Source organism: Vipera ursinii (assembly GCF_947247035.1).
Source record: "Vipera ursinii genome assembly, contig: SUPER_Z_unloc_1, whole genome shotgun sequence".
NCBI lineage: Eukaryota > Metazoa > Chordata > Lepidosauria > Squamata > Viperidae > Vipera > Vipera ursinii.
The window spans coordinates 359,706-384,174 of NW_028148449.1; the positions used below are offsets into that span (position 1 = coordinate 359,706).

Sequence of the window (24,469 nt, forward strand, 5' to 3'; positions counted from 1 at the left end):
GACGGGCGGAGCCCGGCCTCAGTGACTCTTACTACGCCTGCGCGGGTGGCATTGACGGGCGGAGCCCGGCCTCGCCGCCTCTCATTGCGCCTGTGCGCGTCCATCTCTCGGGGAGGGGGTGTGGGCGGACTCAGTGACTCTTATTGCGCCTGTGCGGGTCCGTCTCTCGAGGGAGGGCGGACTCAGTGACTCTTACTACGCCTGCGCGGGTGGCATTGACGGGCGGAGCCCGGCCTCACCGCCTTTTACTGCGCCTGTGCGCGTCCATCTCTCGGGGAGGGGGCGTGGGCGGAGTCAGTGACTCTTATTGCGCCTGTGCGGGTCCGTCTCTCGTGGGGGGGCGGACTCACCGCCTCTTTTTGTGCCTGTGCACGTCCATCTCGAGCTCTTACTGCCCCCGCGCGGGTGGATTTTAACTGCCTTCGCCCGCTTCCTATTGCGCCTGCGCGTGTCCGTCTCTCGGTTGGGCAGACTCAGTGACCGCTACTGCGCCTGCGCGGGTGGCTTCCCGCGGCCGGAGTAGCAGCTGACTCTTACTGGGTTTGCGCGGGTCGCCTCCCAAAGGGCGGAGCCGGCGTGGGGGAGACTCTGCGCCTGCGCGGATCGACTCGTAAAGGCGGACCCAGCCAAGAAATTCCCCCACATTCTTCACGCCCGCCCTCTCGCGCCTTAGCCACGCCCCTCCTGGCCCGCGCGGTGCATTCTGGGCGGCGGCGGTTCCTGAGGCGGGGGAAAAAAGGCGGGCGGGCGCGGAAAAAAATAAAAGGCGGGCGGGCGTGAGGGAGCCGCTTTCGCTGGCCGCCGTCATGCTGGCCCGCCTGGCTCTGCTGCGGCCGGGGCTGGCGGCGGGGCGCTGCTCCTACGGCCGGCGGCTCCCCGTGAAGGGCCCGCCGCCTTCGCCGGCCGGGGGCGTTGCCAGGTAACCGCCGCCATTCCCGCCCGGGGCGCCAGGCCGCCTCGCGGGGCATGCCGGGAGTCGTAGTCCCTTCTCGGGACTGCTCCTCTCAGGCCTGCTCTTTTTTTTTTTTTCCCCCACGTCGGCTCCGGCCAGGCCGGCCTCTCTTAGCCGGGCAAAGGCCTGGGCAGTTTGAACTCTCGCCCGCCTCAACTTTCCCCACCGGGGAAGGAAAAAGGCCGAGGCCGAAGTTCAAAGGCAGGCCAGGCCAGGCTGGCGTGAGAGGGCGGGTGGCTGGGAGAAGCGCGCATGCGCACTGCTTTGTTTTTCTCCCCTCAGGGCTTTTGGCAGGGGATGGATGAATTGATTGATGGTTGTTTATGTTTGCTTTTTTTTCCCTCCCTGCCAAGAAAAAGACAACTTTTCCTTGGAATTCGGTTCCTGGAAAAGGCCCGGCCGGCCTGCGTCAGAGGCAGCCGGCCCTGAGGCGCCTGGACAGCTGCGGGATGGGCCCTGCCGTCCTTTGACGTCTTTTATTATCCCATAGAGGAGAAGAGGGAATGGGATAGATTGGAATAGAACGAGAATAGAAGAGAAAAAATAGGATAGGATAGAGCAGGGGTCTTCAAACCTGGGCCTTTTATGACTTGTGGACTTCAACTCCCAGAATTCCTCAGCCAGCATGCCTGGCTAAGGAATTCTGGGAGTTGAAGTCCACAAGTCAAAAAAGGCCCAAGTTTGAAGACCCCTGGGATAGAGGAATGTAGAGGAGAATACAATAAGTCCTTAGTTAATGCCTGGCAACAGGCTGCTTCGGAGGCGCTCGACCGCGTTGTCCCTTTGCGGCCTCTGACCCGGCGCAAGTCCCGACTCGCTCCTTGGTTCTCCAAGGACCTGCGGGAGATGAAGCGCCAGAGAAGGGGCCTAGAGAGCATTTGGAGAGCCAGTCGGTCTGAGTCTGACCGAACACAGTTAAGATCCTTTTCTAGATCCTATCTTGTGGCAATGAGGGTGGCAAAGCGCGCCTACTTCTCCACCCTCATTGCGTCCGCAGATAATCGCCCGGCCGCCCTATTTAGAGTGGTCCGCTCCCTTTTAAGTCAAGAGACGGGAGAGGACCCCCTACATGGACGGGCTGAGGAATTTAGTAAATATCTGGTGGACAAAATTGCTCAGATTCGGGCTGGTCTGGACTCTGACTGGGCAGTATCTAACGAGAGGAAATCGATGAAGTTGGCCAAGTACATCTGGGAAGAGTTCGATCCTGTGACTCCGGATGAAGTGGACAAGATCATGGGGAAACTAAGTGCCGCCACATGTTTGTTGGACCCGTGTCCCTCCTGGCTAGTCTATGCTTCTCGGGAGGTTACACGAGGCTGGCTCCTAGCAGTTATCAATGCCTCACTGAGTGAAGGGTACTTCCCTGCTGCCTTGAAAGAGGCGGTGGTAAGGCCCCTCCTCAAGAAACCGGCACTGGACCCAGCTGTTTTAAACAACTTCCGTCCTGTCTCCAACCTTCGCTTCCTTGCGAAGGTCGTTGAGAGTGTGGTGGCGCGACAGCTCCCTTTGAACCTGCAGGAAGCTGAATATCTAGATCCGTACCAATCGGGTTTCAGACCGGGGCACAGCACGGAGACGGCATTGGTCGCGCTGGTGAATGATCTCTGGCGGGCCCGAGATAGAGGTTATTCTTCTGTCCTGGTCCTATTAGATCTATCAGCGGCTTTTGATACCATCGACCATGGTATCTTACTGCGTCGTCTTGAGGGGCTGGGAGTGGGAGGCACCGTTCTGCGTTGGTTCTCCTCCTACCTCTCGGACCGTTCGCAGACGGTGTTGGCAGGAGGGCAGAGGTCAAGCCCTAGGCCTCTTAATTGTGGAGTGCCTCAGGGTTCGGTGCTCTCGCCCCTCCTGTTCAACATCTATATGAAGCCGCTGGGAGAGATCATCCGTAGCTTCGGGGTGAAATATCATCAATATGCTGATGATACCCAGCTATTCATCTCCACCCCGAACCAACCCAGTGATGCCCTTGATGTGATGTCCCGTTGTCTGGAAGCGGTACAGATTTGGATGGGAGAAAACAGGCTTCGACTCAACCCGGCCAAGACTGAGTGGCTGTACATACCGTCATCTCGTTTAGTCCAAGAGGTTCCATCTCTGACTATAGGAGGAGAGATGTTACCTCCCATTGATAAAGCACGCAATCTGGGCGTCCTCCTAGATTCACGACTCAGTTTTGAAGATCACATTGGAACCGTGGCTAGGGGGGCATTTGCCCAGATTCGTCTTATATACCAATTGCGCCCCTTTTTGGACCGAGATGCCCTACGTACAGTCACCCACGCACTCGTTACCTCCCGTATTGATTACTGTAATGCTCTCTACATGGGGCTGCCCTTGAAGACCACCCGGAGGCTTCAGCTGGTGCAGAATGCAGCTGCACGGGTTGTGATGGGAGCTTCCCGATACTCCCATATTACACCCCTCCTGCGTGAGCTGCATTGGCTACCAGTTGCCCTCCGGGTGAGATTTAAGGTGCTGGTACTTACCTTTAAAGCCCTACATGGCTTAGGTCCGGGATACTTGCAGGACCATCTGCTGCCGGGAACAAATTCCCATCGTCCAGTACGCTCACACAGAGAAGGCCTCCTCAGGGTACCATCAGCTAGGCAATGTCGGCTGGCGACCCCCAGGGGGAGGGCCTTCTCTGTGGGAGCACCAACCCTATGGAATCAGCTCCCCCCTGAGCTTCGGATAGCCCAAAACCTCCAATCCTTTCGCCGCGGCCTCAAAACACACCTGTTCCACCAAGCTGACCTAGACTGACAGGCATTTCAATTAATTTATATTTAGTATTTTTAATTCATTTTAAAATTCTCTAATTTTTATTGCACTGATGTTCTCAATTTTCATTTTATCTTGATTTATGTACTTATTATATGTTGTATTGTGAGCCGCCCTGAGTCCTTCAGGAGATAGGGCGGGATATAAATCCCATCAATAAATAAATAAATAAATAAAGAGCAAGATAGAGTGGAATAGTAGAATAAAAATAGGATAGAACAGAATAAGGCAGAATAGAATTAAGACAGAATAGGATTCAACAGAATAAGGTAGAATAAGAGAATAGGATAGGATAGAATAAGGCAGAATAGATTTAGAACAGAATAAGGCAGAATAGGATAGAATAAAAGAAGGCAGAAAAGGATAGAATAGAATAGTATAGAATAAGAGAATAAGACTAGAATTAAAACAGAATAGGATAGAATAGAATAAGGTAGAATAAGTGGATAGGATAGAATAAGGCAGGATAGAATTAAGACAGAATAAGGCAGAATAGGATAGGATAAAAAGGCAGAAAAGGATAGAATAGAAAAAGAAAGAATAGTAGTATAGAATAAGAGAATAAGACTTTAGAATTAAGACAGAATAGAATAAGAATAGGATAGAATAGAATAAGGCAGGAAAGGATAGAATAGAATAAGGTAGAATAAGAGAATAGGATAGAATAGAATAACGCAGAATAGAATTAGAACAGAATAAGGCAAAATAGGATAGAATAGAATAAGGCAGAAAAGGATAGAATAGAATAAGACAGGATAGAATAGGAGAATAGAATAAGATAGAATAAGACTCGAATAGAATTAAGACAGAATAGAATAAGAATAGGATAGAACAGAATAAGGTAGAATAAGAGAATAGCATAGAATAAGGCAGAATAGAATGAGAACAGAAAGGCAGAATAGGATAAGATAGGATAGAATAGAATAAGGCAGTAAAGGATAGAATAGAATAAGAGGATAGAATAGTAGAATAGAATAAGACTAGAATAGAATTATGACAGAATAGAATACGAATAGGATAGAACAGAATAAGGTAGAATAAGAGAATAGGATAGAATAAGGCAGAAAACAGAAAGGCAGAATAGGATAAGGCAGAATAGGATAGAATAGTACAATAGAAAAAGGATAAAATAGAATAAGACTTTAGAATACATTTGACAGATAGAATAAGAATAGGATAGAATAGAATTAGGCAGAATAGAATTAAGACAGAATAGGATAGAATAGAATAAGGCAGAAAAGGGTAGAATAGAATAAGACAGGATAGAATAGTAGAATAGGATAAGACTTTAGCATTAAGACAGAACAGAATAAGAATAAGAACAGAATGAGGCAGAATAGAATAAGAGTAAGATATAGAATAAGGCAAAGGATAGAATACAATAGAGAATATGGCAGAATAGAACAGAAGAAGACTTGGAATAGAATAACACCGAATAGAATAGTAGAATAGAATAAGGCCGAAGAGAATTAAGACAATAAGAATAGGACAGACTAGAATAGAAATGGGTGGCACCTTGGAGGCCTTTAGGTCCAGCCCATAGTTATTCAGTACCCTTTTGAGTCTCTCTCTTTTCCGTAAGCGGGAGCTTACTGAAAAATTCAGCAAGCCGCGATTAAACAGACCTGGGTCAAGCCAATAACACTTGACACCGTCCTAGGGCACGGTGCTTTTTTTTTTTTTTGGCTTCCCCCCCCCCCCCCCCCCGAGCGAGACACGCTGCTCTTAACGTCGGGTTTGGGAGATTAGCCTCTTGAAAATCGGCCTCGTGAAAATCGGCCTCGCGTGACCGACGAAGGAGAATATTTATAGCTCGGGGTTGAAGCGAGGGCTTCGCTGTTGCTCTCTGGAGCCGGGCGGTTTCCTCGCCGACGTTTCGTGACCCAACTAGGGAACGTCACCAGTGCTAGAAGGGAGCGGGATTGAGGAAGAGGAGGAGGAGGAAGGACTGTGGGGTCCTCGGTGCTCTCTTGAGCCGGGCGGTTTCCTGGCAAGACGTTTCCTTCTCTAAACCGGGCAACGTCGCAGGATGCAAATAGCAGCATTAAATGTTGCTATTAATCAAATCAACGTGTAATATCGATAGCAACAACACCAACCGTAGCAGCTTCATACACACAGTCCCTTCCAGCCCTGATGACGTTGCCTAGTGCGGGGTGTGTGTGTCGTGAAATGTCTGCAAGAAAACCACCAAACTCAGCCCCAGGGACCCCCTTTGCATGGTGGCAGACAGAATAGGATAGAATGAAATAGAATAGAATAAGACAGAATAGAATAAGGATAGAATAAGACTAAGAACAGAATAGAATAAGACAGAATAGGATAGAACAAGGCAGAATACAGTAAGACAATAGAATAAGACAGGATAGTAGAACAGAATAGAATAAGAAATAGGATAGGATAGAACAAGGCAGAATAGAATAAGACTAAGAATAGAATAAGACAGAATAGAAAAAGGATAGAATAAGATAGGATAGGATAGAATAGAACAAGGCAGAATACAATAAGACTAAGAATAGAATAAGATAATAGTAGAACAGAATAGAATAAGAAATAGGATAGGATAGAATAAGGCAGAATAGAATAAGAGAGTAGAATAGAATAAGACAGGATAGGATAGAACAGAATAGAATAAGAAATAGGATAGGATAGAACAAGACAATAGAATTAATTGAATAAGACGGTAGGATAGAACAGAATAGAATAAATAGGATAGAACAAGGCAGAATAGAATAAGATAGGATAGGATAGTAAAACAGAATAGAATAAGAAATAGGATAGGATAGGATAGAACAAGGCAGAATAGAATAAGACGATAGTAGAACAGAATAGAAAAATAGGATAGGATAGGATAGAATAAGGCAGAATAGAATAAGACTAAGAATAGAATAGAATAAGATAGGATAGGATAGTAAAACAATAGAATAAGAAATGGATAGGATAGAATAGAACAAGGCAGAATAGAATTAAGAATAGAATAAGACAGGATAGGATAGAACAGAATAGAATAAATAGGATAGAACAAGGCAGAATAGAATAAGACAGGATAGGATAGTAAAACAATAGAATAAGAAATAGGATAGGATAGTAGAATAGAACAAGGCAGAATAGAATAAGACTATAGGATAAGATAGTAGAACAGAATAGAATAAGAAATAGGATAGGATAGAACAAGGCAGAATAGAATAAGTTTATTGAATTTATATACCACCCTTTTCCTGTAGGACTCAGGGCGGTTTACAAAGTTTAAAAACATCAATAGAATACAAAAGTTAAAAACAGTTAAAATAATTAAATTTGATCCCTGACAAATATAAAACCCCAATTTAAAACTCTCAGCCTGGGCCGGAAAGCTCAAAGAGTCAGGTCTTCAGGTCCCGGCGGAATGAGCGAAGGTCATTAATAGAATAAGATATAGGATAGGATAGGATAGTAGAATAGAACAAGGCAGAATAGAATAAGACTAAATAGAAAAGGATAGGATAGTAGAACAGAATAGAATAAAATAGGATAGGATAGAACAAGGCAGAATAGAATAAGACTAAGAATAGAATAAGGTTGAATAGAATAAGAAATAGGATAGGATAGACTAGAACAAGGCAGAATAGAATAACACTAAGAGAATAAGAATAGGATAGAAGAAAATAGAATAAGGATAGGATAGAATAGTAGAAGAATAGAATAAGGTAGAATAAGAGTAAGAATAGGATAGAATAAGGCAGGATAGAATAGGATAGAATAAAATAGAATAGAACAGGGCCGAATAGAATAGGATAAGATAGGATAGAATAAGACGGAATAGAATAGGATAGAATAGAATAGAAAAAGGCAGAATAGAATAGGATAGAATAGTAGAGTAGAACAAGGCCGAATAAGACTTAAGACTAGAATAGGATAGAATAACGAATAGAACGGAATGGAGTAGAGGCGGGTGGGATGCCCGGGACCAGGAGGCAGCTTAGGCATCCTTTCCCGGCAGCCTCGGCCTCCTTTCCGGAGACGGGGGTGGGGTGGCCCGTGCCCCATCTTTTCTGGCCGCTCGTCCGCCTGATCTGTCTTCTCCCCACCCCACCCCACCCCCTCTTCTTTCTGCTTCCTTCCTTCCTCCCAGGCACTCCGGAAGCCATGCCCGCTTCTCCTGCACCCTGCGGCTGCCCCGCGGCCTGCCCAAGCTCTGCCCGGCCGTGCTGCTGGCCCTGCCCCGCCACCTGGTCCCGTTGGGCCGGGCGGCAGCTTGGTGGGCCGGCCCGGCCCTGGTGGGCCTGGGGGCCGGCTTCGGCCAGAGGGTCTTCTGCCAGGAAGCCTCCAAGGCGGAGATGATCTGCGTGCCCGGGGAGAAAGAGCCGGACTTCAACTGGGTCATGTTTTGGAAGTTCGTACGCCCTCAGCTCCTGGCGGTGGCGGCGGCCATCGTGGTGAGGGGGGGTTGTCTTTCCCCATGGGTGGGTGGGTGAGGGAGCGGGCAGGCCCCTGTAGCCCGTAGGCCGCTGGGTGGGAAGGAAATTGGATCGCAGCAGAGCTGGGAAAGGGACCTCGGAGGTCTTCTAGTCTGACCCCTTGCTCAAGCAGGAAGGACGGAGAGAAGGAAGGAAGGAAGGAAAGAAGGAAGGAAAGAGGCAGCAATTCAGGAAGGAAGCAGACCGAGGAAGGAAGGAAGGAAGCAATTCAGGAAGGAAGCCGATTTAGGAAGGAAGGAAGGATATGGGAGGAAGGAAGGAAGGCAGATTGAGGAAGGAAGGAGATGGAAGGAGGCAGCGATTCAGGAAGGATGGCAGGAAGGTAGCAATTCAGGAAGGAAGGCAGCAATTCAGGAAGGAAGCATACTTAGGAAGGAAGGAAGTAGATGGGAGGAAGGAAGGAGAAGGAAGGAGGCAGCGATTCAGGAAGGGAGGAAGGAAGGAGATCTAGAAAGGAAGGAAGGGAAAGAAGGAAAAAGATTCAGGAAGAAAAGAAAAAGGAAGGCAGGAGGGAAGGAAGGAGACTGACTCAGGAAGGAAGGAAGGAGACATTCGGGAAGGAAGGAGAAGGAGAGAAGAAGGAAGGAAGCAGACATTTACGAAGGAAGTAGAAGGGAGGAAGGGAAAGGAGGAAGGAAACATTCAGGAAAGGAGGAGAAGGAAGGAGATGAAGGAAAGGAAGGAAGGAAGCAGACATTCAGGAAGGAAGGAAGGAAGACAGATTTAGAAAGGAAGTAGAAGGGAGGAAGGGAAAGAAGGAAGACAGATTCAGGAGGGAGGGAAGGAAGGAAGCAGACCAATTTGGAAGGAAAGAAGGAAACAAGAAGGAAGGAAGGAAGACAGCAATTCAGGAAGGAAAGGCGAGGAGGCAGCGATTTAAGGAAGGAGGCAGACAGCGATTCCGGAAGGAAGGAAGGAGACAGAGGAAGGGAGGGAGGAAGCAGACCAATTCAGGAAGGAGACGGATTTGGAAAGGAAGGCAGCAGAAGGGAGGAAGGGAGGGAAGGAAGGAAAGAGACCCATTCGGAAAGGAAAGGAAAGGAAAGGAGCGTTGAATACAACCAAGCGTCGTATTCGCTTTCACGGCCGCTGCGCCGCCCCCCCCTTGCAGGCTGCCAGCTCGCCTTCTTTAAGCGCTCCTCTTTCAACCAAAGTTTCTCCAAAAAATTTTTTTTAAAAAAATAATAATAATCCCGACCGTTGTTTTCCCGTCCTTTCTCGTTCCCAACCCGCAGTTTGCCTTCGGGGCGGCCATGCTCAACATCCACATCCCGCTGCTGCTTGGCCAGATGGTGAACGTGGTGGCCAAGCACATGCGGGTGGGCGACTACCTGCGCTTGGTGCGCGAGCCGGCCCTGCGCCTGTTGACCATCTACGGCCTCCAGGTGAGCCTCCTCCTCTCTTTTTTTTTAAATAGGTAAAAGGTAAAGGTTCCTCCGCACATGCGTGCTAGTCGTTTCCAACTCTAGGGGCCGGTGCTCATCTCCGTTTCAAAGCCGAAGAGCCAGCGCTTGTCCGAGGATGTCTCCGTGGTTATGTGGCCGGCATGACTAGACGCCAAAGGCGCACGGAACACTGTTACCTTCCCACCGTAGTGGTCCCTGTTTTTCTACTTGCATTTCTACGTGCTTTCGAACTGCTAGGTTGGCAGAAGCTGGGATGCGTAACAGGCGCTCACTCTGCTATGCGGCACTCGGGATTCGACCCGCCAAACTGCCAACCTTCTGATCGACAAACTCAGCCTCCTAAGCCACTGAGCCACTGTGTCAGACATATATACATACATACATACATACAAGTGTGTGTGTATGTATATGTATATGTGTATACACACACACACACACACATTGCCTGGATCAATCAATAAATCAAGCATATCATTTCTTTTCCCTTTGAGGTCTAATTTTGATCAATAAATCAAGCATGTTCATAATAATTGATTTTCTTTTCCCTTTGAGCTCTCATTTTTAAATATTAAAACAGATAAAATCCTCATTTCCAACTGATTTCCAAACATTTTAAATCGAACGAGCCAAATCCCCCCTTATCTCCACCTCTCCCTTTAACCCTCCAATAGCTGATCGTGTGAAATCCCCTCTAAGGGGTAAAAAAAAACCCTTTTCTTCAGCCTTCCAGAAAACTGGCAATGAAATGGTCTCCTTCGTTTCAAATAACACACATAATGTGCTCGCTTCGGCAGCACGTATACTAAAAATTGGAACGATACAGAGAAATAACACATAAGAACAGAGGGAGATGTATTTGACGATCCAAAAGCACTGAGAGGAAAGCCTAGTTGGCAAAGGAAGAAAGCCAGAATAAGGTCGAAGCGTCTCCCTTCTTGATTGCGTCTCCAGGCTGCCTTCTTTTCTTAGATTCACTGCACACAAAAAAACCCCATCCAATGCTCAACATTGGCAACCCACAACTCTCTTGATGTCTGTGGAGCCTCTCGGGGCCTTGCTTGCTTGCCCCAAAGATACTTTTTCAGGAGGCGTAGGAGTATAAAACTTTCCATTTCCCCTACCATCCAGTCAGAGCTGAACAAGCTTCTCGGATAAGAAGCAAAACATCTCCTGAGAAAGAACCAGAACAGTCCAGTTGCCTTCAGTTTTAAGTTGTATATCATTTTCTCATTCCTTTCTTCCTTTTTCTTCCTTTTTTTCTTCGAAAGAAAAACAAGAAAGTCCAGATGCCTCTCGAAAGAAGCACCTTTGAGACTCAACTCTCTCTTTCCCCCCTCCCCCCCGCTGTCTGCAGGGTGTGTTAACCTTCGGGTACATCCTGCTACTGTCTTGGATCGGGGAGAAGGTGGCCGGCAGTATGCGGAAGCAGCTCTTCTCTTCCTTCCTCAGGTGACGGGGGTAGAAATGAGGTGGGGGGGCATGCTGGAAGGTCATCCGGGGCCAGGCTGTGCTTGGAGGGAGGGGTAACAGGGAAGGAGATGGAGTAGACCCCGAATTATCCGAAGCTGAGGATACGTCGGTGGTCAAATTTGGTTGAGAAGTTCAGCCGCTTGGCATTGAACATGGGCTAAACCGCAGCTCCTCTTCAGTGTTACAACTACACAGAGGTAGTCCTTGATTTACGAGCGCAGTTTGGCCTCAGATGAAGCGAGTTTTGCCTCATTGAGTGAACTTTCTTAACTTGGGGTTGATTTTTTTGCCTCCCGATGGCTGCAGAAAAGGGACCAGCTGCCCCGGCCACAGAGTTACAAGTCACCCTCTAACCCTGGTCCTTTCTTTTCCCCCAAGAGAGGATATCTCCTTCTTCGACGCCAATCAGACGGGGCACCTGGTGAATCGGCTGACCGCCGACATCCAGGAATTCAAGTCTGCCTTCAAGCTGGTCATCTCTCAGGTGGGACGAACAGCGGGATGGGAGGGGTGGCTCGCCGAACGGCGGGTAATCCCATTCCGATTCGGACCATCTGTCTCGTGCGGGCGGGAAGAATTACAACCTGGAGGTTGCCCTTCCCTCTTCAATGGAGGTATCTCTTTTTATGCCACCCTCTCTTTCTTCACCCCACCCCCACCCCTAATTACAGGGTCTGCGCAGTCTCACTCAGACAGTGGGCTGCTTTGTGTCCCTTTACCTGATCTCCCCCAAGCTGACCGGACTGCTTGTCGTGGTGATGCCCTTCCTGGTGGGGATCGGGACCTTTCTCGGCACTTCCCTTCGCAGGCTTTCCCGCAAAGCCCAAGAGCAGGTAGGGAGAAATAGCCCATGGGAACGTTCCTTGAACTAAACATGCTTGAAAGACTTCCCAGAACTCTGTTCCATGCACGTTCTGCTTTATTTGGTACAGGGGTGTCCTACCTTGGTAACTTTTAAGACTTGTAAACTTCAACTCCCCGAATTACTCAGCCACCATTTTTTTCACTCTGTTGAAGTCAAGATATATTAGGTTCGCTGCATAGCCACCATCTACTAATAAACTTTCCCTATCAAAAATGTGATACATTATGTCCCCTGCATACCCACCATCTTATTAATAGTTTCCCTATCAAAAAATGTAATACGTTATTTCCACTGCATACCCACCATCTACTAATAAAGTTTCCCTATCAAAAATGTGATACATTATGTCCGTTGCATACCCATCATCGTCTAATAAAGTTTCCCTATCAGAAATGTGATCTATTATGTTCACTGCATACCCCCATCTACTAATAAAGTTACCCTATCAAAAATATAGACATATTACATTCACTGCCTACCTACCATCTACTAATAAGGCCTCCCTATCAAAAATGTGATATATTATGTCCACTGCCTACCCATCATCTACTAATATAGTTTCCCTATAAAAAATGTGATTTATTATGTCCATTGTATACCCACCATCTATTAATAGTTTCCCTATCAAAAATGTGATATATTATGTCCATAGCATACCCACCATCTACTAATAAAGTTACCCTATCAAAAAACAAAAACCTCACCTACCTACATTTGTGCTTGTTTTTGTCCTAGCCATTCTGGCTACACCCTGGCTGGCTGGAGAATTCTGGGAGTTGAAGTCCACAGGTCTGAAATTTGCCAAGGTTGGACACCCCGATCTAGTATCTTCCTTTAACCGTCGTCCCACAGTTCTGAACTACTCAATTCCTTGCCTTGACTGGCTATTCAACCCTTCACTTAAGGACGGCATGACTCAATGGGGTGTCCTAAGGTGGGTGAGCTCCCCTTTGTGGGTCGCCAGCTCTTCCCATTGGCTAAGAGATCTCGTCCATTGTGTTCCTAATAAGCCAGACTTTTGCGAACTGAGTTTTTCCTTCTTTTACACCTTTTCCTGCCACGTTAATTGATGTGAATCACTACAATTTTTTAAGTTAGTAATCTGGTTGTTAAGTGGATCAGGCTTCCCCATTGTCAGAGGGCCACAACGTGTATGTGTATGTGTGTGTGTGTCAAATGACCCCGGGACGCCACATCCATGATAAATATGGGTCTGACTTTTGAACACCTGCAGAGGTTGTAAGGGTAAAAAAACGCTCCTACACCACCTTTTCCAGAGCCGTCGTAACTTTGAACGGTCAGACAACAGACTGTTGTAAATTGAGTACTACCACTGTTTTTAGCCTAGCTGTATTCTGTCTGGCTGCAGCCAGTTCTTAACGCTCGGCCAGGCCCCCGAGTGACCTTCCTCCTTTCTTCGTCTTCGGTGTGCAGGTGTCCAAGGCCACGGCTGTGGCAGACGAGGCCTTGGGGAATGTCCGGACGGTGCGGGCCTTTGCCATGGAACCCAAAGAGATCCAGTGAGTACCACAAAAGGGATCCCTCCACGTCCTGCTTTCTTGAACAATGGTTTTGTAGAGGGGGTCCCCACTTTGTAAGTAGCTGATGGGTATGCAGGGAACATAATACATCTTGACTTCAACAGAGTGGAAAAAAATTGCTGGCGGGGGAATTCTGGGTGTTAAAATCCACAAGTCAAGGTTGGGTAGCCCTGGCGTACACAGTGCGAGTCACATATGGATTCAATAGCTCCACACTGAAGGATCAATCAAGCCAGGGGTACGACCATACCAGCCAGCAATTTTTTCACTCTGTTGAAGTCAACGCTATAATATGTTCCCCGTGTACCCACCATCTATTAACAAAGTTTCCCTATCAAAAAATGTGATATATTATGTTCCCTGCATACCCATCATCTACTAATAAAGTTCCTCTATCAAAAAATGTAATATATTTTGTTCACTGCATACCCACCATCTACTAACAAAGCCCCTATAAAAATGTGATATGTTCACTGCAGTACCCACCATCTATTAATAAAGTGTTCCTATCAAAAAAATGTAATATATTATGTTCCATGTAATATATTATGTTCCCAGCACACCCACCATTTACTAACAAAGTTTCCCTATCAAAGAAATGTGATATATTATGTCCACTGCATACCCACCATCTACTAATAGAGTTTCCTCAACAAAAATGTGATATGTTCACTGCAATACCCACCATCTACTAACAAAGTCCCTATCAAAAAAAAATGTGATATATTATGTTCACTGCAATACCACCATCTATTAACAAAGTTTCCCTATCAAAAAATGCGATGTGATATGTTCACTGCATACCCACCATCTACTAATAAAGTTACCCTATCAAAAAAAAAAGTCGTTTTATCTATCTTCGTTCTTGTCCTACCCATTCTGCTGAAACCCTTGCTGGCTGCGGAATTCTGGAAGTTGACGTCCGCAGGTCTTAAAAGTTGCCACGATTGGACACTCCCGGCGTAGGCCGTGCCGTGAGCCTGCCAGAGCTGGCAATTTTCTCCCTTTTTCTTCCCTGTGCAGAGAATACGCGGCTGAAGTGGACACTTCCTGCCGCCTCAACATGAACCTGGGGATGGGCATTGCCTTCTTCCAGGGGCTCTCCAACATGGCCCTGAACTGTGAGTAGCAGCTCCGTTGCGTTGGCTAGAAGGGACGGTCGATGCGGCATCCGGGATGCTTCCGGCGAGGCTCCGTGCCTAGCCTGTTTTACATGGGTCTGTTACATGACCGGCAGCTGTATACAGGTTTATACCCCAGTTTTATGACCTGCTTTGCCCTGGCGGCTAAGTGGACCACCCCGGGTGATAAGCTAGTAACCCAGTTGTTAAGCGAAGCGGGCTTCCCTGTTGACTTTGCTTGTTGGAAGGTCGCCAAAAGGGGATCGCACGAGCTTGGGACCCCGCAACCGTCATAAAAAAATGAATCGCTTGCCAAGCGTCCGAAGGTAAATCGCAGACCTACAAGGATGCTGCGGTGATTGTCAGTGTGGGAAAAAAAATGGTCCTAAGTCCCTTGTTGCATTGCCCTTGTAACGCCAAGCCGTCACTAAGTGAACTGTTGGACGTTGAGGACAAAGTGTGAACTAAGGATGAAGTTCACTAGTGTGAACAAGCTGCCCAGAATCTGGAATTTCGCCCCACGATCCTGGGGACGCTGCAAAGGTCCTGACTTTGAAAATGGTCATAAGTCCCATTTCTCGGGGCCATTGTAACTTCAAACGGTCACTAAACAAACTGTTGTAAGCCAAGGACTACCTCTAAATGTTTGATGCCAGGGGTCCCCAGCCCCCCCCCCAGTCTACGGCCCACTACCAGTCTTTGAACCGTTTGGAACCGGGCCACGGACGTGGCGAGCGAGCTTACCCACCATTCAGGCGGAATTGTCCCTATCCACCGGTCCACGGTCCACTACTGGCCCTTGAACCGTTTGGAACCGGGCCACGGAAGTAGCGGGTGAGCTTTCCGCTGTTTGCACGGAATTGTCCCTTGCCTACAGCCCACTACTGGACCTTGAACCGTTTGGAACCGGGCCACTGAAGTAGCGAGCGACCTTACCCACCCCCGTTCGTGCAGAATTGTCTCTCCCTATTCACCAGTCCATGGTCCACTACCAGTCCTTGAACCGGTTGGAACCGGACCACGGAAGTAGCGGGTCAGTTTCCCGCCGTTCGCACAGAATCATCCCCTTCCGGCACGCCGGTCTACGGCCCACTATCGGTCCTTGAACCCTTTGGAACCGGTCTGCGGAAGTGGCGAGTGAGTTTACCCACCGTTCACACAGAATCGTCCCTTCCCTACGCACTGGTCTGCAGCCCACTATCGGTCCTTGAACCATTTGGAACCGGGCCGCGGAAGTGGCGAGGTGAGCTTGCCTGCCATTCGTGCAGAATTGTCACTCCCTCGCCACCGGTCCACGGTTCACTACCAGCCCTTGAACCGTTTAGAACCGGGCTGCGGAAATGACAAATGAGTTTTACCTGCTGTCCATACGGAATCGTCCACTCCCTACCCGTCAGTCCACAGCCCACTACCGGTCCTTGAACCGGTTGGAACCGGGCCACGGAAGCGGCAGGTGAGTGAACGTCCCTGCCGTTCGCACGGAATCGTCCCCTCCTTGTCCCCCAGTCCATAGCCCACTACTGGTCCTTGAACTGGTTGGAACCGGACCGTGGAGGTAGCGGGCAAGCTTTCTGCCGTTCACGCAGAATTGTCCCCTCCCTCTCTGCTAGTCCATGGCCCACTACCTGTCCTTGAACCATTTGGAACCGGCCTGTGGAAGTAGCAGGCAAGCTTTCCATGGCCGTTTGCACGGAATCATGCCTTCCCTATGGGCCGGTCTACGGCCCACTACCGATCTTTGAACCGTTTGGAACCGGACCACAGAGGTAGCGGGCAAGTAAGCTTACCCGTCATTCACACGGAATCGTCCCACTCCCTACCCACCGGTCCACGGCCCACTACCGGTCCTTGAACCGGTTGGGACCAGGCCGTGAAAGTGGCAGGCGAGTGAGAAAGCTTCCCTGTTGTTCGCGCGGAATCGTCCCCTCGTCCGCCGGTCCACAAAGCCGGAAGTGTTGTCGAATTCTACGCAACAATCGTTTTGTTTTTGTTTTCCAGGTATTGTGCTCGGCACCATCTTTGTTGGTGGCTCCCTCATGGCTGGACAGGAGATGACGCCCGGAGACCTCATGTCCTTCTTGGTCTCCTCTCAGACCGTACAGCGGTAAGACCGGTCCTGGCCCGGTCCTGGTGTGGACGGCCGATTGACCGGCTGGCCTTTGACAGCTGTTTCTTTTTCTTCCATAGGTCCATGGCCAGCATGTCAGTTCTCTTTGGACAGGTAGGTGAGCCAGGGGAGGGGGGGATCCATGAGACAACCAGTGGTCACATATTTTCAGATAGACCTCGATAAAATAAAACAAAAACAAAATGAAAAAAATAAAAATAAACTAATAAAATGAAATATAAAATAATAAAATAAAATATAAACTGTAAAATAAAATAAAATTTTAACATAATGTTAAATTATTAAAGTAATTAAATTAAAATTAAAATTTAATGATTACATTTATATTATTAAATTTATTAAATTTAAATTATTCAATTAAATAAATATGAAAAATTAAATTATTAAATAAATGAAATTATTAATTTTAACTTATTAAATTTATTAAATTTAAATTGTTAAATCAAAAAAAATTATGAAAAATTAAATTGTTAAATGAACTTATTAGATTTAAATTATTAAATTTAATTAAATCAAAAATTAAATTGACTTAGTGACTGTGACGAACTGAAAAGCTGTGGCGATCCGCTTCACAAATGTCACAAAATGGACCATCTGTACATACCTCCTGGATTTTTTTGCTCAGGAGCTGGTGTCCCCGGTCTCGTTCCTCAAGACCCCTCTCTTCACCCCTGCAGGTCTTACGGGGCATGAGCGCTGGGGCCCGCGTGTTTGAATTCATGAACCTGTCACCGGAGACGCCTCTGTGCGAGAGACAGACGCTCACCTGCAGCATGCTGAACGGGCATCTCGAATTCCGGGATGTGACTTTCAGGTGAGATTCAGAAAAGGGTTAGGCTGCGGCCCAGGGATTGGGAACCCTTGTCTGTTAGGCTAAATCAGCATCTCTTATGCCAGGCTGTTGGCTTGATTTCCAAACTTGCCAATTTGGCTACAAATGTTTCATCTCCATTCGGGGCGGGGGGGGGGAGAGATATCTTCAAGTGTACTTTGAATCGTGCTCGTCTGTTGGAGCGCTGGCCTTTAAATACCTTTTTGTCTCTGATATAAATTGCTGTGGGTGTTATTTGTCTGTGCTCGTCTGTTGGAGCACTGACCTTTAAATACCTTTTTCTCTGTGGTGTAAATTCCTGTGGGTGTTATTTGTCTGGATTTTTCTGAGTCCTGGTCTGGTTTTGGGCTGTTTGGCTATTGTCGAAACACGGTCCGGTTTGTGGCGAGGGTGGGGTTGTGATTTTGGCTCCGGTGTGGCAAGGGTGCCAGTTTGTTTTAAGTGCTGCCTTCGGGATTGCGGTTGAAGTAGGAAAACTGACCTGGTTCTCGCTTCATAAGGATGTCCTTTAGCATAGGCATCCCCAACCTCTGGGCCGTGGCCCTGTTTATTGGGATCCAGGCCACACACGAGAGCGAGCAAAGCTTTATCTGACACGCACGGGATCTATGTTGCGTGTGAATGCATTCCCCCCCACACACCCCACCCCATCCCGGTCCACAGAACTGGTCCCCGGTCCCAGAGACGGCCACAGCTGTCACCCCAAGGCCTGACAATCAATCTCTGTCTGTCTCTCTCTCTCTCTCTCCCTCTCTCTCTTTTTCTTTTTTTCCCTGCTGTTAGTTATCCCACCCGGCCGGGCTACAAAGTCCTGGAGAACTTTAATCTCTCCATTCCTGCTAACAAGACGGTGGCCATCGTGGGACAGTCCGGCGGCGGTAAGGGGCTGGGTCGTTAGGGCAGGATGGGGGTCTTTTGAGTTTGACATCGTGGTTAAAAACAAACCTCGGGTTTTGTTTTCCCCAATAATAACCGGGACTTAAGAATGGCCTTTCCCCTGTGCAATGAAAGCAAAATGGCAGCAATTGGCTGAATGGATCCAACCTCCATCCATCCACCTACCTGCCTGTTATCTGTCGATCTATTGATCCTTCGATCTACTTACCTGCCTGTTAGTTTATCGATCGATCTATTGAACTACCTACATATCGATTCTATAGATGATCTACCTGCCTTTCTTATCATCCATATATCTCTTATCATCCATCATGTCTCTCATCTCTCGCCTATCTATATTTATCATCCACTATATCTTATCTATCATCTATATCTATTATCTATCATTATTTATCTACTATATCTAATTGTCTAATCTCTATCGATCGATCATCTACCTCCTATATCTGTCTGTCATTTATATCTATTTATTATCTATCTATCATCTACCTCCTGTGTCTGTCTCTACCTATTTATTATCTATTTGTCTGTCTAATCTATTTATCTCATCTATCGTCTACCTCCTATATCTACTTGTCTATCATCTATTTATCTACTATATATAATCTATCTCTCATCTACCTCCTATATCATCCTGTCATCTATATCTATTTATTATCTGTCTATATCCCTGTTTTATCTATACCTCTCTATTATCTATTTGTCTAATCTATTTATCATCTATCTATCATCTACCTCATATCTGTCTATCATCTATATCTCTCTATTATCTATCTGTCTTGTCTAATCTATTTATCTCTATCATTTATCTGTCATCTACCTCCTATACCTGTCTGTCTATCATCTGTATCTCTATTATCTATGTCTTGACTAATCTATTTATCTCTATCTCATCTATCTACGTCTATCATCTATATCTCTATTTATATCTTATCTTTATCTCCTATCTCTTTATCCCTCTCTATCTCTATCATCTACTTATCTATGTATGTATCTATCTCTTTATCATCTACTATTCTAATCTATCATCTGTGTTATTTATCATCTATTTATCTACTATATCTAATCTATCTAATCTCTATCTATCATCTACCTCCTATATTTGTCTGTCTGTCATCTATATCTATTTATTATCTGTCTATCTACCTCCTATGTCTGTCTATCATTTATATCTATTATCTATCTGTCTAATCTATCATCTACCTCATATATCTATCTATCTCTTATTATCTATCTGTCTAATCTATCTCTATCTCATCTATCTCTATCATCTATACCTCTATTTATATCTCTTATCTATCTATCTCTATCTCATCTGTCTCTATCATCTATACCTCTATTTATATCTCTTATCTATCTATCTCGTATCTCTCTCTCCTTATCTCTTTATCCCTCTCTGTCTGTCATTACCTATCTGTCGATCTATGCATTTATCTGTCAATCTCTCGATCATTGGTCTACCTACCACTCTTATCACTCTATCAACCTATCCATTATCTATGTATTGATGATCTACCTACCTACCTGTTCTCTCTCTCTCTCTCTCTATCTCGTTCGCTCGCTACCTACCCTGTCTGTCCGTCTGAATATCTGTCTAGCTATCTAGCTACCAATCTTAATTTACCTAGCTATCTTCTGGTCCTTTTCTTCCCCCCCCTTCCTCTTGTCTCCTTTTTCTTTCTCTTTCTCATCCACCCATCCATCCATCCACCCTCCCGTCCTCTGACCCTTTTCCTCCCTCTCCCCCCACCCACCTCCTCCAAGCCCGTGGATCTTTGTCGTCTCCTTCCCTCCCTCCCGTGCAGGCAAGTCCACTGTGGCGGCCCTGGCGGAACGCTTCTACGAACCCACCAAGGGCGTCATCTTCCTGGACGGGCGGGATATTTGCACCCTGGACGCTTCCTGGCTCCGGGGGGAAGTCATCGGCTTCATTAACCAGGTAAGGGGAAAAAAAAGAGTCCGGAAAGGGAAGAGTCGGTCCCGGTTTACCCCTCGCGACGCCCGATCATTTCCGGGGCCACCAATTCCCGCCTGATGCGAAGCCCTCGGCTCCGTTCGCAGGGTCGGATAAGCGAGAAACGAATGGTCCGCGGGGGGCCCGAACGAAATGGGAAAAGAGGTTGACAAGCTGGTCCTGGTTGGGGGGGAGGGCAGTCAGGGTGGTCGGCCCCCCCTTCCCCGATTTGGGAACCTCCCGCCGGCCTTCGTTGTTCAGGAGCCGGTGCTGTTCAGCACCACCATCATGGAGAATATCCGCTTTGGCAAGCCCTGCGCCTCCGATTCGGAGATTTACGCCGCTGCCCGGCTGGCCAACGCCGACGAGTTTATTCGGAGCTTCCCTGATGGATACAACACAACTGTGGGTGAGTGCAGCTGCAGGCCGGAAATAGCATTGGTTCCTTCCTTCTCCATCCCTGTTGCCTTTCTTCCTTCCCTTCCCCATCTCTTCCCTTCTTTCCTTCCTCTCTCTTTCTTCTTCCTTCCTCCCTTTCCTTCTTCCTTCCTTCCCTTCTCCATCCCTGTTGCCTTTCTTCCTTCCCTTCTCTTCCCCATTTCTTTCTTTCCTTCCTCTCTCCTCTTCCTTTCTCCCTTCCTCCTCCCTTCCTTCCTTCCCCCTTCCTTCCTTCCTTCCTCCCCATCTCCTTCCTTTTTCCCTCCCCTCGTCCTTCATTCCTTCCTTTCTCCATCCCTGTTTCCTTTCTTCCTTCCCTTCCCTTCCCCACCTCTTCCCTTCTTTCCTTCCTCTCTCTCTCTTCTTCCCCTCATCCTTTTTCCCTCCTTCCTCTCCTCCTTCCCTTCCTCCCCATCTTCTTCCTTCCTCCCTTCCCTTCTTCCTTCCTTCCCTTCTCCATCCCTGTTGCCTTTCTTCTTTCCTTTCTCTTCCCCATTTCTTTCTTTCCTTCCTCTCTCCTCTTCCTTTCTCCTCCCTTCTTCCTTCCTTCCTTCCCTCTTCCTTCCTTCCCTCCCTCCCTCTCTTCCCCCTTCCTTCCTTCCTCCCCATCTCCTTCCTTTTTCCCTCCCTTCCCTTGTCCTTCATTCCTTCCCTTCTCCATCCCTGTTGCCTTTCTTCCTTCCCTTCTTTTCCCCATCTCTTTCCTTCCTTCCTCTCTCCCCTCTTCCTTTCTCCCTTCCTCCTTCCTTCCTCTCCCTCCCTCCCTTACTTCGTTCCTTTCTTCCTCTCCTTCTCTGTCTTCCTTCCTCCCCATCTCCCTCCCTTCCTTCCTTCCTATTCTCTCTCTTCCTTCTCTCCTCTCTCTTCCTTCCTCCCCATCTCCTTCCTTCCTTCCGCCTGACAACCCCTCCTCTTGCAACCCCCTCCCTTCTCACACCGGCCACCCTTTCTTCCCTTCCCAGGGGAGCGTGGCGTGACTCTGTCGGCAGGGCAGAAGCAGCGGGTGGCCATCGCCCGGGCCCTGGTCAAGAACCCCAAAGTGCTGATCCTGGACGAGGCCACCAGCGCCCTGGACGCCGAGTCGGAGCACGTGGTCCAAGAGGCCCTGAACCGGGCCGTGGCCGGCCGGACCGTGCTGGTGATCGCCCACCGGCTCAGCACGGTCAAGGAGGCCTCCCTCATCGTGGTCCTGTCCAAGGGCCGCGTGGCCGAGGTGAGCACCGGGACCCGGGGACCCTTTCGCTCGAAGAGACCTTGGAGGTCTTCTAGTCCAACCCCCCCCCCCCCCCGCTGAAGCAACTGCTGTCAGTTCTGGCTGAGCAATTTCCCACTTTGTGGCGTCCCTTTTCCCAAAGAAAACCATGCTTTAGTGCAACAGTCCCCAAGCTTTCCAGCTTTAAGGACCGCTATGGGGAGGGGGGGAAACGGGACGGTTCCTTAGAAGCAGTGAGCTCGCGCGTGAACACACGGAGCTCCATTTGTGGAAGTGGTGGGTGTGCACAAATTCAGCTTCCTTCCGGTACTGGTCCTCAGCCCCGGGATTGGGGACCCCTTCCCTAAGTCTCTTTTCAAGACCGTTGGTGCCACAGCATGTAAAAGGAGTTAGAAACAGGTCTACATTCCGCCCAACCGTTGGTCGCGGGATGGTGGCGTCCAAGTCTTCCCCCTTAAATCCTGTGCTTGTGAATCCAGGAAATTGTCTGTGAAGCTTCTCGATCATCCGAATCCTGGTTTGTCCCAAAGATGCTTCTTTTTCCAAGAGACATCTGGACTTGCTTGTTTTCCCTTTGAAGACATTTCGCCTCGCATCGAAGAAGCTTCCTCGGCTCTGACTGGATGGCGGGGAACGGAAGGATTTACACTCCTTGCAGAGAGCTGGTCATTTGCCTTCTTTTAGGAAGGCGTTGAGTCCACTTGGAGGTTTGTGTCCTCCTGGGACTTCCTTATTCTTTGAAGATGTTTCGCTTCTCATCTGAGAAGCTTCTTCATCTCCGACTGGCTGGTGGGGAATGGAAGGATTTATCCTCCTTGCAGACCGCTGGTCATTTGCCTCCTTTTAGAGAACTGTTGAGGCCACCTGGAGGTTTTATCCTTGTCATGGGGGGTCACCTAAGTATAGATGCGGAGCCTTCTTGGAACCGTTGAAAGGACTGTGTTGTGTTCTTTGATGTCATACCCCAGCCCTCTTCTCAATGTTTGCACCCCTCTGCTGAATCTGACGACACAGACAAACCTCCCAAGTGGTCTCAACACCTCTGTAAAAGAAGGCAAATGACCAGCTGTCTGCAAGGAGGATAAACCCCGCCATTCCCCACCATCCAGTCAGAGCACAAGAAGCTTCTTGGATGGGAAGGGAAACATCTTCAAAGAACAATATAAGAAAGTCCCATGAGGACACGGATAAATCTCCAAGTAGCTTCAACGACACTCTAAAAGGGAACAAATGACCAGCTGTCTGCAAGCAGGATAAATCCTTCCATTCCCCACCATCCCGTCGGAGCCGAAGAAGCTTCTTGAATGAGAAACGAAACTTCTTGAATGAATAATGGGAGAATCCCAGGAGGACACAGAGAAGCCTCCAGGTGGCCTCAGTGCCTCTAAAAGAAGGCAAATGACCAACTGTCTGCAAGGAGTATATAAATCCTCCTATTCCCCGCCCTCCAGTAAAAGCTGAAGAAGCCTCTTGGACGAGAAGCGAAACCTCCTCGAAGGAAAAAACGAGAAAGTCCAGTTGCCTCCCTGGGGGGGGGGAAACAAAAAGCCCCTTTGGGAATCCCAGAAATGGTTTGCAAGTACAGAAGTTGGGCTTTTCCCTGGTCCGGGAAGACTTTCCCAAGACTTGCGTCGTCTCCTTTTTTTGTTTCTTCTCCAGGCCGGGACCCACTCGGAGCTCTTAAGGAAGGGCGGCATCTACGCGGAGCTTTTCCGCCGCCAAGCCAAGGACATCTGAGACGCAGGAGGCGGCGCCGCTCGGTTGCACCGGAAACCTCGAAACTCCCCTCCAACTTTTTTTTTTTTAAAAAAAGTCTTTCCTGCCCTTCTTTTGCTCGGCCTGCAGCCCCCACCCGAGCTGGTTGCTCGGGACAGGCCCAGAGCCTGTTGCTCTGGGACGCAATGTTGTCGGTTTCAGGGAGCGCGGCTTTCCTCTCCCACCCCCCGTCTGGAAAAGGAAAAGCCGCGCGCAATTTGACACTTGAATCTTTTTTTTTTTCAAATACAGCCTTTTTTGGTTCGGACTGCTGGCGTCTCGACTTTGCTTTTTTTTTTGCGCCAGGGGTGCGGGGAGGGGCGTGTTCGGTCCTGGCTTACCCGAGTCCTTGTTTTTCTGCTGACAAGGAGAAACCCCTCTTCCGAGAAACGGCCGGGAACCGGAAGAAAAAAACAAAACAGCCCCTTCGTATTATTCGCAGAGCTGAGTCGGTGTCCGAGGCCGACAAACACAAGTTATACAGAAACTCGATCCTCGACACGAACGGCCGCCTTCGGCCGCCGGCTCTTCCCACGCCTTCTCTTTTGTGACGCAGCCCAGGCCTGGCTCCCTAACGCCTTCTTCCCCTTTGGCCTTTGAAGCCGCCCCATTGCATTCCTCTTTTCCTGCCGGCGCTTTTCGTGCATCCG

General features: G+C 48.2%; 1 protein-coding gene and 2 long non-coding RNA genes across 5 annotated transcripts; all 3 read left to right on the forward strand.

The window, feature by feature from the left end:
- Positions 1-717: 717 nt before the first annotated feature.
- ABCB8 (ATP binding cassette subfamily B member 8) lies at positions 718-24,087 on the forward strand. Of its 3 annotated transcripts, none has more exons than XM_083379989.1 (16): positions 718-919; positions 7,854-8,157; positions 9,435-9,584; positions 10,960-11,054; positions 11,454-11,559; positions 11,747-11,908; positions 13,375-13,460; positions 14,505-14,602; positions 16,601-16,706; positions 16,790-16,823; positions 17,408-17,544; positions 18,346-18,440; positions 20,265-20,398; positions 20,675-20,822; positions 21,814-22,064; positions 23,724-24,087. In XM_083379989.1, exons 1-16 carry the CDS (start codon positions 807-809, stop codon positions 23,799-23,801), a joined length of 2,097 nt encoding a protein of 698 aa, XP_083236115.1. In that variant the 5' UTR covers positions 718-806; the 3' UTR covers positions 23,802-24,087. The 3 variants fall into 3 exon arrangements, with proteins under 3 accessions (XP_083236115.1, XP_083236116.1, XP_083236117.1); XM_083379991.1 differs by lacking the exon at positions 718-919 and adding an exon at positions 7,269-7,299 and having other exon boundaries at positions 7,371-8,157; XM_083379990.1 differs by lacking the exon at positions 23,724-24,087 and having other exon boundaries at positions 20,224-20,398; positions 21,814-22,059.
- LOC310650465 lies at positions 1,647-4,461 on the forward strand. The gene is made up of 3 exons (XR_014494377.1): positions 1,647-1,684; positions 3,927-4,011; positions 4,186-4,461. It is a non-coding gene; the product is annotated as an uncharacterized lncRNA (long non-coding RNA).
- LOC310650466 lies at positions 6,502-7,151 on the forward strand. The gene is made up of 3 exons (XR_014494378.1): positions 6,502-6,560; positions 6,655-6,768; positions 6,845-7,151. It is a non-coding gene; the product is annotated as an uncharacterized lncRNA (long non-coding RNA).
- Positions 24,088-24,469: the final 382 nt, after the last annotated feature.